At 39.3% G+C, this 18,889-nt stretch overlaps 1 protein-coding gene across 1 annotated transcript in view; it reads left to right on the top strand.

Annotated features, from left to right (window-relative positions):
* The window catches only part of ebo (ellipsoid body open), a 515,097-nt gene that overhangs the window by 348,354 nt on the left and 147,854 nt on the right, over window positions 1-18,889 (top strand). The window contains exon 14 of the mRNA XM_067141696.2: window positions 1,608-1,880. Within this exon, the coding sequence (XP_066997797.2) occupies window positions 1,608-1,880 (273 nt within the window). The remainder of the gene's footprint in view (window positions 1-1,607; window positions 1,881-18,889) is intronic.

Here is an 18,889-nt window from a genome sequence, read left to right as displayed (position 1 = left end):
CCAGGTGGAATTCCCGTCACTTATGAATTCCCCCTCGGTAGAACTTACTTCACTAAGACCACTATCCTCTTCACTAAATTCCAACATTTTGTTTATCATGACTTGTAAGTCATCCTTCTCTAGCAGTGGGAGCCGGTAATGCCTTTTAGACACTTTAGTGAAAAATTATTAAGAAAAAGAATTGAATAGAACCATGGTCTCTGCAGTTTGAAAGCAAATCTTGAATTGTGCCTGTATTACAGAACACATACTTGTGAAAATAAATGGTTGTAACACTGCCAAACAGACATTCCTTTTGTGAAGGAAAAACTCTGTAATAAATTAGGTCACAGTTCTAATGTGTCTGTTTAGTATCATAATATCCAGAAATCCCTTGTACAGCAATGTTATTGCATCCAAGGGATGATAAGGCGGTGAACTAAAGCTTTAGCATGGGGCTATTAGGCATTAGGTCATTCTTGTCAAGACATAAGTAGTGTTATTTATGATGCAACTCGTGGATGACATTTTGGTTCTGGAAGAACATAGTTTAAAAAATTCACACCAGAGGTCAGACTCATCTAGAACACCCTAACACCCTGCTGAAAAGGAAATAAACCTCTGCAGGCAGGCATCTGAGACAAGAAATATACGGTAATTAAATCGGCGGATATATCTGCATTCCCCACTGAGCAAACTACTTGTAGCTGCAGATCTTGCTGCATCACACACTGAACAGGTTAGGCACATTTGAATACATTACATTTTCTCAAGAAGTGTCTTGTTCGATTTTCAAAATAATCACATGCTGAATTCATAAGGTTTGTAAGTTTAAGTCTGATTATAGAAAACTGTATTTCTATTTGAAAAACATAGTACTCTTTTCTTAAAAGATATTGACACAATGGAAAAGTACTATAGATCCAATTATGAGCCCCTTGATTACATTTCTGAAAGTGAAATAGATTATCGTTATCTTCACTAGTTCATGAGTTATTTGAGGTGGTCATATTAGCTGAATATCAAAGGGAGAAACCAGTCTGTCTGAATTTTGTCCTGCAAGAGTTAGTGCAGGAAGCCAATGCCATAGACTTGTTGAGTTAAACGCTCTTAAGTGCCACTTTTCCCAGTCAGGATCAAACTTGCTATCTTGGAACAGAAGGACTAACTAACTGACGGACGGACTGACTGACTGACTGGCTGGTTGGCTGGCTGGCTGACTTTGGTCCATTGTTTGCGTTCTATGAGCTCAGAGCCCATATCTGGAGTTGGCAGTGATAGAATGAGTTTTAAACTGAATTGTCTAACTAAGCAAATTAGATGTTTAAGACTATTTTTACTTGTAACTACTGTAATATCTTTTAGTTTAGTATAACTAAAACTTTAACCCTGATTCACCAACACAAACCAAATAGCCAGACCAGATTACTTGGAAGTTCTCCTATTAACCACAATATTGGAAAATTTATGTAAAAACACTTTACAATCTGCATTCTTTGAGTTCATATTTCTGAAGCTTGTAGATTCGTTGAGTGATGTTTGAAACAATGTTGATCACAATTATGAAGGGTCTGTAAAAGTAATAATATTGATTTACAATGTATGTCTAAAATGTTCTGTATTTCTAGGTTCAGCGCTTGGTATTTGACGCAATGTATTGCTGTCTCTTGTTACCATGGCGTTCTACTCAAAGTCAGATGTGGGAAAAACGCCAAGAAATGTTTGTCAGTTTGATGGACATGTTGACATGGGATTTCAAACACAAAGAATTTTCATCTGATTTACCCTTACCTGTTGCAAGGCAAATAATCCTCAAGACCCTGAAGATGTTGCATTTCATGGTTTGTGATATGAAAAATGAAGGTGCACAAACTAAAAGAATCATCAGCGATGCTATTCAGGTATGTAAAATTTATGTAGAATATATGAAGTCATGTGTAAGGAAAAGCAGTCAGGAAACTGCCTCACTCTTCACCATGCCTAATATGCCTCATTTTGTTGCTGCCATCATTTTTAGCTATTTTCCTATTACTGTATAAACTTTGGCGATACTATTTGACGATCCAACCAGCCTCTGAGCTGATAATCTAACAGATATGAAGTTACGTGAGAGTCCTCTGTGTTGTCTTAAAGAGAAAATACATTATTTTACGTTGAGACTTTAAAGTATTTGTACTTTTAAACTTTGAATAGTTTGCTATCTGTAGAAAAAAAATGAAAGTCCTCACTAAGGCCGTGTGGTTAGAGGCGCACAATTGTAAGCTTGCATTTGGGAGATAGTGGTTTCGAACCCCACTGTTGGCAGCCCTGAATATTGTTTTCCGGGGTTTCCCATTTCCACACCAGGCAAATACTGAGTCTGTACCTTAATTAAGTCTATGGCTGCTTCCTTTCCACTCCTAGCCCTTTACTATCCCATAAGACGTATCTGTGTCAGTGCGACATTAGGCAACTTGTGAAGAAAAGTCCTCACTAAGTGTGTAGTTTTCATTTAGACAGTGCAATTCATAGAATAGCCTCCATACAGTAAGCACTCTATTCTACTCATACGATGGTGTTGGTGACTCTTTCTGTTGATAATTAGCTCACCACAATTGCTGTGAGATGCAGTATAAGAAATAATTCACCCCAGCAGGTATTTGCATGCAGGTAAAAGTTCTACAGAAGGAGTTTCATATTACTTCTGAATTGGGGAAAGCATTGTAATAGTACTACCATGCAAGAGGGGCTTGTTACAACAGTAATGGAGTCATAGTTCTAGAAAAACCAAAGTATCGACATACGTATGTATTTTGCATACAGTTAAACCTCAAATCAGTGAACTTTGGATTTAACGTACATTATTTGACAAATCAGTACAGATGTGTTGTTGTTGTTTGAGTCATCAGTCCATAGACTGGTTTGATGCAGCTCTCCATGCCACCTTATCCTGTGCTAACCTTTTCATTTCTACGTAACTATTGCATCCTACATCTGCTCTAATCTGCTTGTCATATTCATACCTTGGTCTACCCCTACCGTTCTTACCACCTACACTTCCTTCAAAAACCAACTGGACGAGTCCTGGGTGTCTCAAGATGTGTCCTTTCATTCTATGTCTTCTTCTCGTCAAATTTAGCCAAATCGATCTCCTCTCACCAGTTCAATTCAGTATCTCTTCATTCGTGATTCGATCTATCCATCTCACCTTCAGCATTCTTCTGTAACACCACATCTCAAAACCTTCTATTCTCTTTCTTTCTGAGCTAGTCATTGTCCATGCTTCACTTCCATACAATGCCACGCTCCACACGAAGGTCTTCAATAACATCTTTCTAATTCCGATATCAGTGTTTGAAATGAGCAAATTTCTTTTCTTAAAAAAGCTCTGCCTTGCTTGTGCTAGTCTGCATTTTATGTCCTCCTTACTTCTGCCATCCTTAGTTATTTTACTACCCAAGTAACAATATTCATCTACTTCCTTTAAGACTTCATTTCCTAATCTAATATTTCCTACATCACCTGCCTTCGTTCGACTGCACTCCATTACTTTTGTTTTGGACTTATTTATTTTCATCTTGTACTCCATACCCAAGACTTCATCCATACCATTCAGCAACTTCTCGAGATCTTCTGCAGTCTCAGATAAAATAACAATATCATCAGCAAATCTCAAGGTTTTGATTTCCTCTCCTTGGACTGTGATTCCCTTTCCAAATTTCTCTTTGATTTCCTTTACTGCCTGTTCTATGTAAACATTGAAAAGGAGAGGGGACAAACTGCAGCCTTGCCTCACTCCTTTCTGTATTGCTGCTTCTTTTTCAAAGCCCTCGATTCTTATCACCGCAGACTGATTTTTATGCAGACTGTAGATAATTCTTCGTTCTCAGTATCTGATCCCTATCATCTTCAGAATCATAAATAGCTTTGTCCAATCAACATTATCGAATGCCTTTTCTAGATCTACAAATGCCATGTACGTGGGCTTGTCCTTCTTGATTCGATCCTCTAAGATCAGACGTAAAGTCAGGATTGCTTCATTCCAATTCTGCTGAAAATCGGATGGGACTTCTCCTGTCTCATACATCTTGCACACTAAATGAAATAACCTTGCCATGCTGGTTTCTCCTAAGGCAGTCAGTAATTCAGAGAGAATGTCATCAATTCCAGGTGCCTTGTTCCTATTTAGGTCACTCACAGTTCTGTCAAACTGTGACCTCAAAATTGGGTCTCCCATTTCATCAGCATCAACAGCCTCTTCTTGTTCCAGAACCAAATTATCTACATCTCTACCTTGATACAACTGTTGGATATGTTCCTGCCATCTTTCTGCTTTGTCTTCTTTCCCTAGAAGTGGCTCTCCTTCTGAGCTCTTAATATTCATACACCTAGATTTCCTTTCTCCAAAGGTTTCCTTGATTTTCCTGTATGCAGCATCTACCTTTCCCAGGACCATACAGCCTTCGACATCCTTGCACTTCTCCTTCAGCCATTCTTCCTTAGCTATCTTGCACTTTCTATCCACTTGATTCTTTAATCGCCTGTATTCTTTTCTGCCCTCTTCATTTCTAGCATTCTTGTATTTTCGTCGTTCATCAATCAGGTCTAGTATTTCCTGAGTTATCCACTGATTCTTAGTTGATCTTTTCTTCCTTCCTAACATTTCTTCAGCAGCCCTACTGACTTCATTTTTCATGACTCTCCACTCTTCTTCTATAGTGTTTCCTTCAGCCTTTTCATTTAGTTCTTGTGCAACATGTTCCTTGAAACAATCCCTCACACTCTTTTCTTTCAATTTGTCTAGATCCCATCTTTTTGCATTCTTTCCTTTCTTCAACTTCAGATGGCATTTCATGACCAACAAGTTGTGGTCAGAGTCCACGTCTGCTCCTGGGAAAGTTTTGCAATCCGACACCTGGTTTCTGAATCTCTGCCTAATCATAATGAAGTCTATTTGATACCTTCCAGTGTCTCCAGGTCTCATCCACGTATACAGCCGTCGTTTGTGGTGTTTGAACCAAGTATTGGCGAGGACTAAATTATGATCAGTGCAGAATTCAACCAGCCGACTTCCTCATTCGTTACTTTGTCCCAATCCAAATTCTCCTACTGTACTACCTTCTCTTCCTTGGCCTACCACTGCATTCCAATCTCCCATCACAATTAGATTCTCGTCACCTTTTACATATTGTATTAAATCTTCTATCACCGAGCTCGATAGCTGCAGTCGCTTAAGTGCGGCCAGTATCCAGTATTCGGGAGATGGTAGGTTCGAACCCCACTGTCGGCAGCCCTGAAGATGGTTTTCCGTGGTTTCCCATTTTCACACCAGGCAAATGCTGGGGCTGTACCTTAATTAAGGCCACGGCCGCTTCCTTCCCACTCCCAGCCCTTCCCTGTCCCATCGTCGCCATAAGACCTATCTGTGTCGGTGCGACATAAAGCAAAAAAAAATCTATCTCCTCATATATCCTTTCAATGTCTTCATCATCCGCTGAACTAGTAGGCATATAGACCTGCACTACTGTGGTGGGCACTGGTTTGGTGTCTATCTTGATGACAATAATTCTTTCACTATGCTGGTTGTAGTAGCTTACCCGCTGCCCTATTTTCTTATTCATTATTAAACCAACTCCTGCATTTCCCCTGTTTGATTTTGTGTAGATAATTCGGTAGTCGCCTGACCAAAAATCTTGTCCTTCCTGCCAACGTACTTCACTTATACCAACTACATCGAACTTTAGCCTATCCATCTCCCTTTTCAGATTCTCTAACCTACCACAACAATTCAAGCTTCTAACATTCCACGCTCCGACTCGCAGAATCTCAGTATCCATCTTCCTGATGATCGCCCCATCTCGTGTAGTCCCTACCCGGAGATCCGAATGGGGGACTAGTTTACCTCCAGAATATTTTACCCGGGAGGAAGCCATCATCAGTACATCATTCATACAGAGAGAGCTGCATGTCCTCGGGAGGTAGTTACGGCTGTAGTTTCCCGTTGCTTTCAGCCATGTAGCAGTATCAACACAGCTAAGCCATGTTGAGTATTATTACAAGGCCGTATCAGTCAATCATCTAGACTGCCGCCCTTGCAACTACCGAAAAGCTGCTACCCCCCTTTCGATGAACCATTCGTTAGTCTGGTCTCTCAACAGATACCCATCCGATATGGTTGCACCTGCGGCTCGGCTATCTGCATCATTGGGACACGCAAGCCTCCCCACCGCGGCAAGGTCACATGGTTCGCAGAATTTCTTAAAAATAATTCATGAATAGTTACACTCCAGAATACAATTTTTGAAGTTTTGAAACCTCTGACATTCATGATACTTCGAAGCGGGGTGATGATGTAAAATTGCGTGAGAATGACATTCAGTAATAGCTAGACATCGGAAAAAGTGAACCAGGGTACCAAATTTTAAACCAGGAGGAGAATTTTGAAGGTGATATATAGGGCAATCAGAAAGGTGGCCATGAAAAAGAACAATATTCCAGCTGGTCTGAAACTATCTGTGGTTTGAGATCGCACTCATGGATGATATTATCTCATTCATAGGTGCTTCATCGTATCCTGATGAGGCTGATTATTACGAACATTTTCAGCAATTTAAATCATAAATTATGAAGAAAGAGTATACAGGTGGAAAGCAACTGAAAATGGCATGCATTTAAATTTGCTCCCATTGAAGTACATTAATACAACTGAAAGTCTTATTGTCAGTATAATTCCTAAGATATAAAATTTAACCGACCTTCAATTTTCTTAACAACCCGTAAGCCCCATTAGTCCATTACATTGAGAGTTTACTGTATATTTATTGTTTTCCTAAAAGGTTCTTTCCAGATTAATCATCATCCTCCTCCTTTCCCCTTATGTAGCTCCTCGTGTGTCAGAGCATTTATGGCACTTCTCCATCTTCCTCTCTCCTTCCACCATTCTTCTTCCATCATTTTGTTCCAGTTCAGGTTTCTTCTTCTTCTTCTTGTTCTTCTTCTCGCACTCCTCTTTACTGCATCGATTCACCTTGTTCTAGGTCTCCTTCTCGCTCTCTTCCCCTTGAAGTTCATCTCCATCATCTGTTTAGGTATTCTTTTCTCCTCCATCCTCTTTATATTTCCAGACCATCTTAGTTTATTCCTATGAATTCTCTCATTTGGATTTTCCATTACGACTTCCTTTCTCACATCTTTGTTTCTCAATCTGTCTTTCTGTGTCTTTCCTATCATACTTCTTAGGTATTTCATTTCGTTGCCCTGAATTCCACTCTCCTCCCTACCTGTCATTGTGCAGGTCTCGGCTGTATGAGTCAATACGGGCTCATAATACAGTTTGTATATTGTCTATTTACACTTCCTTGGTTCTTCCTTATTACAAACAAGGTTTCTTACACTCTGGTAGAATGCATTGCCCTGTTGCACCCTCTTGCTAATCTCTATGTCCACCATTAATTCACTCTGTAGGTATTTGAAACTGTCAGTAGTTTCAGGGCTCTGTTTGACCTCCACTTTTCACATGGCTTTCTCCTCTTGATATCACCATGCTCTTGCTTTTCTCTACACTGATTTTCATACCGTACTTTTCAATTTTGTCATTCAATATATCAACTTGTTCTTGTAGTTCTTTCTTCGCTGTTCGTTCCCCAGACCACAAAATCATCTGCGAGTAGTATTAACTTCATCTTCCTATTCCATATCCTTCTTTTGTCTCCTTTATAATTTCATTTATAACCATTAGAAACAAAGGAGCTAACAGCCCACTCCCCTGTTTTAGCCCAGTTTCATTTATAAACCATTCCGTCTTTCCAGCCAGAATCTGTACACTGCTGATGCAGTTGTACATTGCCTGCACCATTTCTACAGTTTGTGTACCCAGTCTCTCTTTGACCATGGTTTCCCAAACCTCCATGGGAACATCATAGTATGCCTTTGTTAAATCTATTATTGTCATAACCAGATCCTTTCCATATTTCCAATTCTTTTCCATCAATTACATCATGCTGAAGATAGGGTCTACTGTAGATCTTCCACTTCTAAAGCCATACTGTTTTTCTTGCAACTCTTCTTCTACCTGCCCCCTGTGGGTGGGGGACTCAGACGAAGAACTCACCCACGGTATCCCCTGCCTGTCGTAAGAGGCGACTAAAAGTGACGACCAAGGGATGATCAAATTAGAACCATGAAACTACTTGTGATTAGTACCACCACGCGGGAACACCATGGGTCGCTTTTACTTGCGCGTAGTACCACTATGTGGGGTACCACATAGGTTTGTGATTAGTAGCGAACGAGAGTGCAACTGTTTTTACAGAACCTGTGATTAGTAGCACTATATGAGCGCCACCATGGGATGAGGGAACCCATGTTTCTGGCTTGCCTATGATTAGTACCCACTATATGAGAAACACCACGGGATAGTACGAGTCCCTGTGGTTAGTGGCCTTATGTGATGGAACACCATATGTTTACGTTGCCTGTAAATGGCGCCGCAATGTGCAAAACAGCGTAGGTCTGTAATACATGTGCGAATTTCATTACCTGTGAGTAGTACCATAATGTGTGGAATACTGCGAGTCTACACTACTCTTGTTTACTACCGCAACATGACAAATACCATGGTTCTACTTTCCTAGCAATAAGTACTATTATGAGGGGCCGCTGACTTGGATTTTGGACCCCTTTTGACTACAAGTATCATTGATTCAGTACTGTGCTGTAGAAGCAGTCCCTTGGTCAGTAACACTGTTATTCTAAGCCAGCTTCTGTGCATGTGAGGCACTGTGGGTTGGTTCCACTGATCATTTTAAATTCATATCCATCCATTCATTCATTCTTCGTCCTCACATTTTGAATTGTGGTCAGTGGATGTTTTTGGGCTTTTAATTTGTCATTTCATTTTGTCTCATTTCGTACCATTATGGGCCGATGACCTAGATGTTTTAAACAACAAGCATCGTCATCTTCATCTTCTTGTACCTTTCTTCTCATTCTCCTCTCTAATGTCCCTTCCAGTATTTTTGCCACTTGTGATAAGAATGTGATTCCTCTATACTTAACCACACACTTTCTTGTCACCATTCTTAAAGACTGATATTATTATTCCCTTTCCTCAATCTTCTAGCACATGCAGACATGCCAACTTTCAAAAGTAAAAATAGGTCACGATTCACTGCCAAATTTCTCCTGATTTAAGACAGTCACTGATGCCAGAACATGTACTTATTCATTATAATTCAATACATTAGCAACTCTATTTGGTCTACATATATATATATATATGTATTTTTTTTTCATTATTCATATGTGAATATTAAATACTGGACATACATCCTTAGGAACATGTGACTTCTCATCCTTCAACATGCTGAACACATTAGGACTAATTGTTGTTCAACACACCCATAGCTGATTTAGCCCTCTTCAGAAACTCGGAACTAAATTTTTGCTCAAAGCACATGCCTTGCTGAACTGATTTTAAGGTTAAAAGTTTCTCCAAAGTTTGTTCCAACAGCAAGGATTTGAACTGTGTTTTTGTCTTTGTGACTCTGCTAAAAATCCTTTCACATTCTGCATTGCTATGTGGAATTGATAAAATAGCAAGCATCACCTTAGAGAGTCTGTCATATTTAAGTACACCATCAGCTGATTTCATCTGACCTACCAGTGCCCGCTGAACATAATTTCTTCCTTTTGCCAGGTCTGTTTCTTCGAGCTGAAAGTTACAGAACTGAGAGTGCAGAATATCAATTTCTTTATCTAAATTTTCCGTTTCACTAGTCAAAATGTTCGGAAACTTGTTAATGAAAAATCTAAGGCTAGAAAATGATAAGAAAATGATGCCTTACATATAGCAGAAATATTTGCAACTTCTGCATTAATTAAAACTTTATCTTAGAATAGAAATTTGTGTATCATATAGTCGCATGATGAAGAGAAACTCTTTCTAACAGACTAAAAGAATATGCATTTTTCCTCAGACTTCAAAGTGTTCACCAAAACATACGCAGAGGTCTCTATCATCGGATCACAGTCATCCTTTTGCAGTGGCATATGCTGAGGGCTACCAAGACTATCGGTGAAGCCCAAACCTCAGTTGAGAATGATCGAAGTCTAAAGCACATTATAATGTAAGCAACTGACACATTGTTCCATTTACAAAACTTGAAAGTAGTGAGAAAAAACATTGCACGTATTTATGAGAGCTAGGCTTCAGAGACTGATATTGCAGCCCAGTCCCGATATGGTCAAGTTTGTCGACTCTCCCCTCTACTCACCCACCCGGCTTGCTGCTGTATATCAGTTAGGAGTGGGGAACGGGGAGGGGGATAGGTGTGCTAGGCTTCGGTCCGTCAGATCGCCACTGCTATCTACCATGCGTTACTCATTGTATATACTTCCTCACCTCATACTTCTGACTTAGTTATATAGATAACGGTGTGCTGGTATTTCACTTCCGTTTACTTCTACGTCCTTGTAGGAAGACACTGCAGGGCTGCTTTTATAGGAGTAATATAGTTTTCTTTTTATGGGTAGATCTGCTAAAATAGAATGCAGTCTTTCAGGTTATTTTTTGTTCGTTGGAATCGAGCCCGTGATCATGGGTTGGACACCATCATTTATCTCCCGAGGAAGCTAATAAACCAGTGAACGATGGGTATGACCGCTGTAAAATTCAGAATTTGTATTTAATAATAATAATAATAATAATAATAATAATAATAATAATAATAATAATAATGGTGCATGGCATCTGTATAGGCTTGGTGGTGTCCTAAGGAGGACAAAATGAATGGCGAAGACGTCATAAACACCCAGTCCCAAAGCCAGGGGAATTAACAATATGAGGGGGTTGATTCTGAAAATTGATCTGGGGCCATTGGACCAAAGGCAAATATTCTATCCATTTATCCACAAAACCGGATTTTAATTTGCTAAACCTTGGGCTACCATCTCCACTGATCAGGGGTTGAGCATTGGCAGTAGCAGAGGCCAGGGCAGTAGCTTGTGAAACAGCCTTCACAACACAACAGGCTTTTCCATTGGCTATTGGCTGCAGCTCAAAACGCTAAAGGTTTGACGTTCAAATAAACAACCATCACAAAGGGGTAACCTAAGTCTAGTGTTAGGCCGCATCCTAATCCCAGCATACGCCACAGTCCTTTTGGTTTCCTGGCGTATGATAATTAAATGTAGGAGAGAGGAAGAGCTATTAATAGCGTGTGGTTTCACGCCATCACATTCTTCAGGCCAATTCCAGGCATCGCGTGTTTACATTTGTACATTTGTTTTTAACATACACAGTATATGAAACTTACTACCTATACACATTGAGATTTAAGCATCATAACATCTAAAATTCTACAGCAGATCATAGAAAGGAGATTGAGAACCATCATTGAACCACAGTTAGAGGAGGAACAATATGGATTCAGAAGTAACAGATCAACAATAGATCTAATTTTTAGCACTCGCATGCTGATGGAAAAGTATTGGTAGAAAGGCAAGAACCTGGTCATTGTATTCCTGGATATAGAAAAGGCCTACGATAGTGTTATAAGAGATAAGATATGGGAGTGCCTGAGGAAAAGATATGTGCCTGAAGGCCTGGTAAGGAAAATTCAGATGCTGTACAAAGACTGAAATAGCTGTGTACAAATTGGGGAAGGTCAATCATCATGGTTTGAGACCAAGAGTATAGAGTTCAACAAGGAAGTGCACTGTCCCCACTACTGTTCATCACTGTTATGGACAATATAATGAAGAACGTCAAGGAAAAGTTAGGTGAACTGAATGCAGTGGCCTTTGCTGATGATATGACTTGGGGTGAAACAGAAGAGGAAGTACAGACCAGACTCAACGTATGGAAATTCCAGTTCCAGAAATATAACCTCAACATCAGCGAGACCAAGACAGTGGTGATGGCAGTCAACAGAGAAGGGCGTCCAGCAAGTGTAAAACTAGGAGACCACCAGCCAGAGTGTGTGGATAGTTTTCTTTACCTTGGAAGTGTAATCAATGATAATTTGATCAGAAAGGAAATTACAAACAGAGTGCAAAAGGGATCAGAGTTTTACCAACAAATAAGAACACTCTTATGGGATGACGTTATTCCAAACCTGGCCAAACTGATGATGTTTAACAGCTATTTCATACCAATATTGACCTATGGTATTGAAGCATTCACCTCACAAAAATAAATTTATCAAGACTGCAAGCATCAGGGATGAAATTTCTTAGATCCACCATCCAGAAGACCAAGATGGACAAGATAAGAAATGAAGAAATAAGGAAAGAAGCCAGAATAAAGACAAGTCTATTAGACCAAATCGGCACATCCAGAATACGGTGTTACGGGCATTTAATAAGGATGGAGCCTATAAGAACAGCCAGAATAAGTTTGGAAAGGTGGGTGGAGGGGAAAACGCCTGCAGAGAGACATAAAATCTGATGGATGGACGTGATCAAGGTTGATCTAGTTACCAGGGGATGGAGGATGGATGATAGTCACCATGACAAGTTGTATATGGACAGGAAGAAGTGGAAGAGGCTCATAAACGGTACCCGGGAAACTGCAACTGTACAATGAAGATGATGATGAACGTCTAGATCAGCGGTGGCCAAATGCTGCACAGTTCACAGTGAGCACAATTACCGCACACTGACTTCGTATGCGTGAAGAGCTCTTGGGGAGAGAGAGACAGAATGTGGTGGGGAGCACTGTCCGTAGATTTGGCCAGGTGTATTGTATGAGCATAGCATACGTGGTTCAGGATGGCGGTTTGTTGGAAGTGATGTTGCAAATGCATTGCATTATGGAAAGCACATAAAAAAAAGAGAAGTGGCAAAAATTTGCAAATCTTTAAAACGGACTGGGAATTGCAGTTCTTTTCCATGCCCGACGGAAACCATCCTAAATGCTTATTATGCCATCGGACTATCGGCAGACACTGAAAATTTACTATTAAATATCACTATAACGCTGTCCACAAAGAAGAATATGACATGTTAGTAGGCGAAGAACGCGAAGCAAGGCGTAGGGAACTGAAAACACGTGATGGCAGCCAGCAGGCAGATTCCAACGTAAGTTAAACATTTGAAAACATATTTTAAGATCCAATCTTCTGTGGCTCAAAACCGCAGTATGCTCAATAGTGTCCTTCTCTCTTACTTTCAGGAATATGATCGCAACGGCATTAAGAGCTAGTTACAACATAGCGCTGAAAATAGCGAGATTGGAAAAGGCATTTGCAGATGGCGAAATGATGAAAGTGTGCTCGGTTGACACAGCAAAACTTCTCTGCCCTACAGAAGCCAGCAAGTTTGAAAATGTATGTCTTTCCCGCCAAAAAGTGACACGTCGTATCTGTGCCATGGCTAGTGATGTACATCAACAATTAATTAATGCGGTAAAGGATTTCGTCGCCTTTTCAATCGCCTTGGATGAGTCTACAGATATATCGGATAATATCGGATACTGTACAGTTAGTTAATTTTTTCCAAAGAGTTACAGAGGACCTTTTAGATATAGTGTCCATTACCACCACCACTACAGGTATAGACATCCGTGGAGCCGTAGAAGACATCATCGATGCAGTCGGTTTGGATTGAAATAAATTGGTATCAGTTACGACGGATGGTGCACAGGCAAAACAAAAAAAAAAAGTATTAATTGCGTTTTTACGAAATAGACTTGGGAGCAGTCAGACTACATTGCCAGGCGTTCGTTGCATTTTGCACCAACAAGGGCTTTGTGCAAAGTCAGCCAAGTTAGGAGATATCATGAAAGTTGTTGCACTCACTGTAAACTACCTAAGGTCCCACAGCTTGACGCATCGGCAGTTTAGGAAATTTTGGAGAGAAGGAGATGAAGAGTATGATGACATTTTGTACCACTTTGACGTCCATTGGCTTAGCTGTGGTAAGGTTTTACGCAGGTTTTTTTTAGTTGAGACTCGTGATAGTTAACTTCTTAAATGAGAAAAACAAACATGATCAAAATTAGAAGATCCTTAGCGGATACCACACCTTGCGTTCCTAGTTGATATTACCAATCAGATAAATGCTCTCAATGTTGCTATGCGAGGTGAAAACAATGTAATATCTGATTTGGTCGAGAAAGTAGAAGCGTTCAGTAAAAAAACTTGTACTTTGGGAAAGCCAGCTCAACTGTGGGAACGCAGCGCATTTTCCAATGTTGGACTCTGTTTTTGAATGTGCTGCATTTGAAGAGTATGTTTCAGTAATCATAGACTTCAAGAAACAATTTCCAGAACGATTGCAAAATATTAATATTCTCTCTCTTCTTCTACAAGCATTTGGGAGACCATTCACTGTTTCAGTCATTGATGTTCCTTTTCACTTGCAGATGGAACTTATCGATCTCCAGTCTACCACACGCCTTCAAGATAAGTTCTTCCTCGTCAAAAGTATGAAAGAATTTTACAAACATTTCCCGTGAGTTGACTTTCTACGCCTCCATTACGAGGCTACTAAAGCACTCTCAATATTTGGTTCAGCATATGTTTCTAAGGGTGTTTTCTCTGTAATGAAACTTCACAAGCCACAGTAGCATGCGATGTTGTGTGTCGAAAGCTTGTGAAACAGCTTGCACTTGTCTGTATACCGTACGTTTGTGCCGGACATTGGTTCCATCATTACTTCGACAAAGCGTTGATAAGATACAATTGCATTTCATATGTGATATCTTGTTAAATAGAATGTATTGTCTCAGGTTTACTCAAACAAGGACATATCGTATGGATTTGTTTATCATATATGATGCATCAACCACGACAAAATAATATAACAATAAAATAATGTGCAGTGTGAAATTTTCATTTCTGTTTGTGTTTAGTAGTGACATACGGTACCAGTATTGTAATTAGGATACGTCTGAACGTAGTTTAAAATTATTGTAGTGTACTGTACAGTAGAATACGAGTAACATCTTATTAAAAATTAGCATGCTTATTTTATTATTGTAAAATATTTATGTAGGATAGTAGAGGTATCCGTAGAAACTCGCATACAAGAATTCTGTTGTAATTAGGATAGGCTTAACAGCAGTTTTTATCCTGTTATGGTGTTATAGGATAAAAATAGAGTATGACTAAGTAGTATTGTAGTGTAGTAGTATATTAATTACCTTATTGTCGTGTGATTTTTTAGTATTATGCTGGACAATATTTCTTTCCGTTCATTTTTTTTGCACATGAGTTATTTTATTTTTCCTTTTCTTTTAATTTTTTTCCATAAAGAATGCCTAAGGAGTGCAAGTGTAGGAACTCTGCATGTGGAGAGGCCTTGAGGGGTATGAGGGAGGAGTTGGAGAGTTTGAGGGAGATAATTAGGATTCTCACAGAAGACAGGAAGGTTAGGTAGGCCTCCCTCAAACTATGTACAGGTTGCAGTAGTTGTAAAAGAGGGATGTGAAGTAAATGGGGGAATAGTAAAAGACAGGTGGTCTAAGATTGCAGGCTAAGGGCTCTATTCAGGATCGGAATTCAGAACAGGTGCCTGTGAGAAATCGGTACGACTCACTCCAGGTAGAACAACAGACAGAAAATGAGGAACAGGGAACTGTTGCTGAAATGGGTGGAAGCAGGAGGAAGGGAAAAGGTAGGAAAGGGAAATGTAAATTAGAGGATAGGAAAAGACAGGTGGAACGGGGTCATGGGAGGGAGAAAAGGGAAGAGGAAGTAGCTTCTGCAGCTATCAGAAAAAATAGGGCTGACCAGGAGGGGAGGGGGTAGGGTTGAGGCTCTGGTCATAGGGGATTCCATCGTTAGACATGTGAGGAAAGTGTGTGGAGGAAAGGGAACCAGGGCAGAGTGTTATCCAGGAATTAGGTTGAGGCAGATGTTGAGGAAAGTAAAAGAGAAGAAGGCGGGGAAGGAGAAGGTGGTAGTGTTTCACGCTGGTACCAACAACATAAGGCAAGCTGGTATAAGTACCAGAGTAGTTCGGGATGTGAGAGATCTGGTTAATGCAGCACAGGTGAAGTTTGAGGAAGCGGAGATTATTATCAGTGGAATATTGTGTAGGAGGGATACTGACTGGAGGGTGATTGGGGATTTTAATGAGACTATGGAGTGGGTATGTGGGAAAATGGGAGTGAAATTTCTAGATCCTAATGGGTGGGTAGGAGACAGGGATCTGCGCTCAGATGATCTTCACTTAAACTGCAGTGGTACGTATAAGTTAGGAAATTTGTTTGGAAGGGTAATAGGGAGGTACATTCAGGAAAACAGGGTGGTCTAGGGAGTGGTGATGAGGGTACAGAGATCTGGAAGCCAAGTAGGGATGACATAAAAATGTTAGTGTTCTAACTGTAGAAGTATTGTAAAGAAAGGAATAGAATTAAGTAATTTAATAGATATACATTTACCAGATATTGTAATAGGAGTTGGATGATGATGATGATGATGATGATGATGATGATGATGATGATGATGATGCTTGTTGTTTTAAGGGGCCTAACATCGAAGGTCATCGGCCCCAGGAGTTGAATCACAGCTGAGAAATGATATAATGGATGCAGAAATTTTCTCACAGAACTGGAGTGTGTATCATAGAGATAGGATAGGAATAGTGGGAGGGGGAGTATTCATTGTGGTGAAAAAAGAATTTGTAAGCTACGAAAAAGTTAAACATGACAAACATGAGATTCTAGGTGTAAGGCTCATTTCAAAAGGTAATAGGTAACTAGGTATCTTTGGAGTGTACAGACCGTAAAGGGTAGCACTGACACGGATTCAGAATTATTTGATAAGATAATCAGCTATGTGAGAAATGACATGGAAAGGAATGTGATTGTAGCGGGAGATTTGAATTTACCAAATGTCAGTTGCGAACGAAATGCAAATGACAGGAAGCATGACCAATAAATGACAAATAAGTTAATAAGGGAACGACGGCTGATTCAGAAAGTGATGGAACCAATTAGAGGGGAAAATATAACCAGATGAGCTCTATAGAGAAACCGAAGTAATAGATTGTATTTGTGATCGTGAAGCTGTTTTTGTCGTAGTTTAAAATAACTCTGATAGAAAGGAAGGTCTTAAAAGTAGGACTATTAGGCAGTACCATGTGGCTGATAAAGCAGGCATGAGGCAGTTTTTAAAAAGTAACTATGATCGGTGGAAAACGGTAAATAAAAATGTAAACAGACTCTGGGATGGGTTTAAAGCAAATGTTGAGGAATGTGAAAACAGGTTTGTACCTTAAAGGTGGTAAGGAATGGTAAAGATCCACCTTATTATAATAGAGAAATAAAGAGACTAAAAAGGAGGTGCAGGTTGGAAAGAAATAGAGTTAGAAATGGCTGTGGAAGTAAGGAGAAATTGAAGGAAATTACTGTACTAGGAAATTGAATCTAGGAAAGAAGGCAGCTAAGAATAACATGATGGCAAGCATAATTGGCAGTCATACAAATTTTAGTGAAAAATTGAAAGGTATGTGTAAGTACTTTAAGGCAGAAACAGGTTCCAAGAAGGACATTCCAGGAATAATTAATGAACAAGGGGAGTGTGTATGTGAGGATCTTCAAAAGGCAGAAGTATTCAGTCAGCAGTATGTAAAGATTTTTGGTTACAGGGATAATGTCCAGATAGAGGAGGTGACTAATACTAAAGAAATATTAAAATTTACGTATGATTACAATGACATTTAAAATAAGATACAAAAGTTAAAAACTCGAAAAGCAGCTGAATTGATAAGATTTCTGGGTATATACTAAAGAAAATGGGTTGGGACATAGTACCATATCTGAAGTACTTATTTGATTATTTTTTGCATGAAGGAGCTATACGAAATGAATGGAGAGTTGCTATAGCAGCCCCTGTGTATAAAGGAAAGGGTGATAGACATAAAGCTGAAATTACAGGCCAGTAAGTTTGGCATGCGTTGCATGTAAGCTTTGGGAAGGCATTCTTTCTGATTATATTGGACATTATTTAAAGTTAAGAACTTCATATTTAGGTTCCGTATTGAAGCAGAATTCACATCAAAGAAAAGTACAATAAGTTCCACCTTTTCAATACATTATATTATGTGACAGTTTTACGTTACAGTTAAACCTTCACATTTTTATACACTCGGGACCGGTTTCGACAGTGTACCTGTCATCATCAGCCAAGAACAATTAATCGAGGACAATAAACCTTATAATACTTCAGGTATGATATAACAGTGAATATGAAATTATACATTATCTATCTACAAAAAGGTGTGAACATGTCCAGGTAAAAAATCACGATTTAAGAAAAATCATAGTCCTGTAGGGTGTACACTTATAAAATTTCTAATTAAAATAACGTGTTAAAAACCTGCTGTTATATTATAGCTATAGCAGAGATGTTTATAGGTGTAAATCTATGGAGTTTTGGCACTCAAGACATATAGCTATGTTTGACAAGTTAAAGTGTTCAAACATTTAGTTAAATGGTGTTCCACTTAGAATATGTGATACAGTTCAGCTGAGGTTATAGTAATATGTTTGTAGGCTTAGTTTTGGTATTTTTAACACTCGGGACATATAGCCATGTGTGACAAGTTAAAAGTTGATAAAACATTTAGTTAATGGTGTTCCACTTAAAATATATGGTAAAGTTCAGCTGAAGCTACAACTTGGACTTGAGGAGCAGATAATTATGTAAAATATCAATATAAGTAGAAATGAACAATTTGAATGGGTCACTGCTTGTTGATATAGATGATCAGCGAGTCCTATTAAACAATTATACATGTCGACATGTGGTTGTATATCATCTTGCTGAGAAGTAACAAAGGTCCTGGCTAAAATGGTGCTTGTAGATCTTATGTTGTAGGTTGTGATTACATAAATTGACTAGAAGGGATCCTGATCCAAGTCGGAACCTCAGGTGCCAAGTTGATGGTAGACGGAACGTAGTGGAACTACGTCTACCATCAA

Source organism: Anabrus simplex, chromosome 2 (assembly GCF_040414725.1).
Source record: "Anabrus simplex isolate iqAnaSimp1 chromosome 2, ASM4041472v1, whole genome shotgun sequence".
Classification (NCBI taxonomy): Eukaryota; Metazoa; Arthropoda; class Insecta; order Orthoptera; family Tettigoniidae; genus Anabrus; species Anabrus simplex.
The sequence above is the reverse complement of the archived record's forward strand: the minus strand, read 5'-3'. Positions and strand labels throughout refer to the sequence as shown.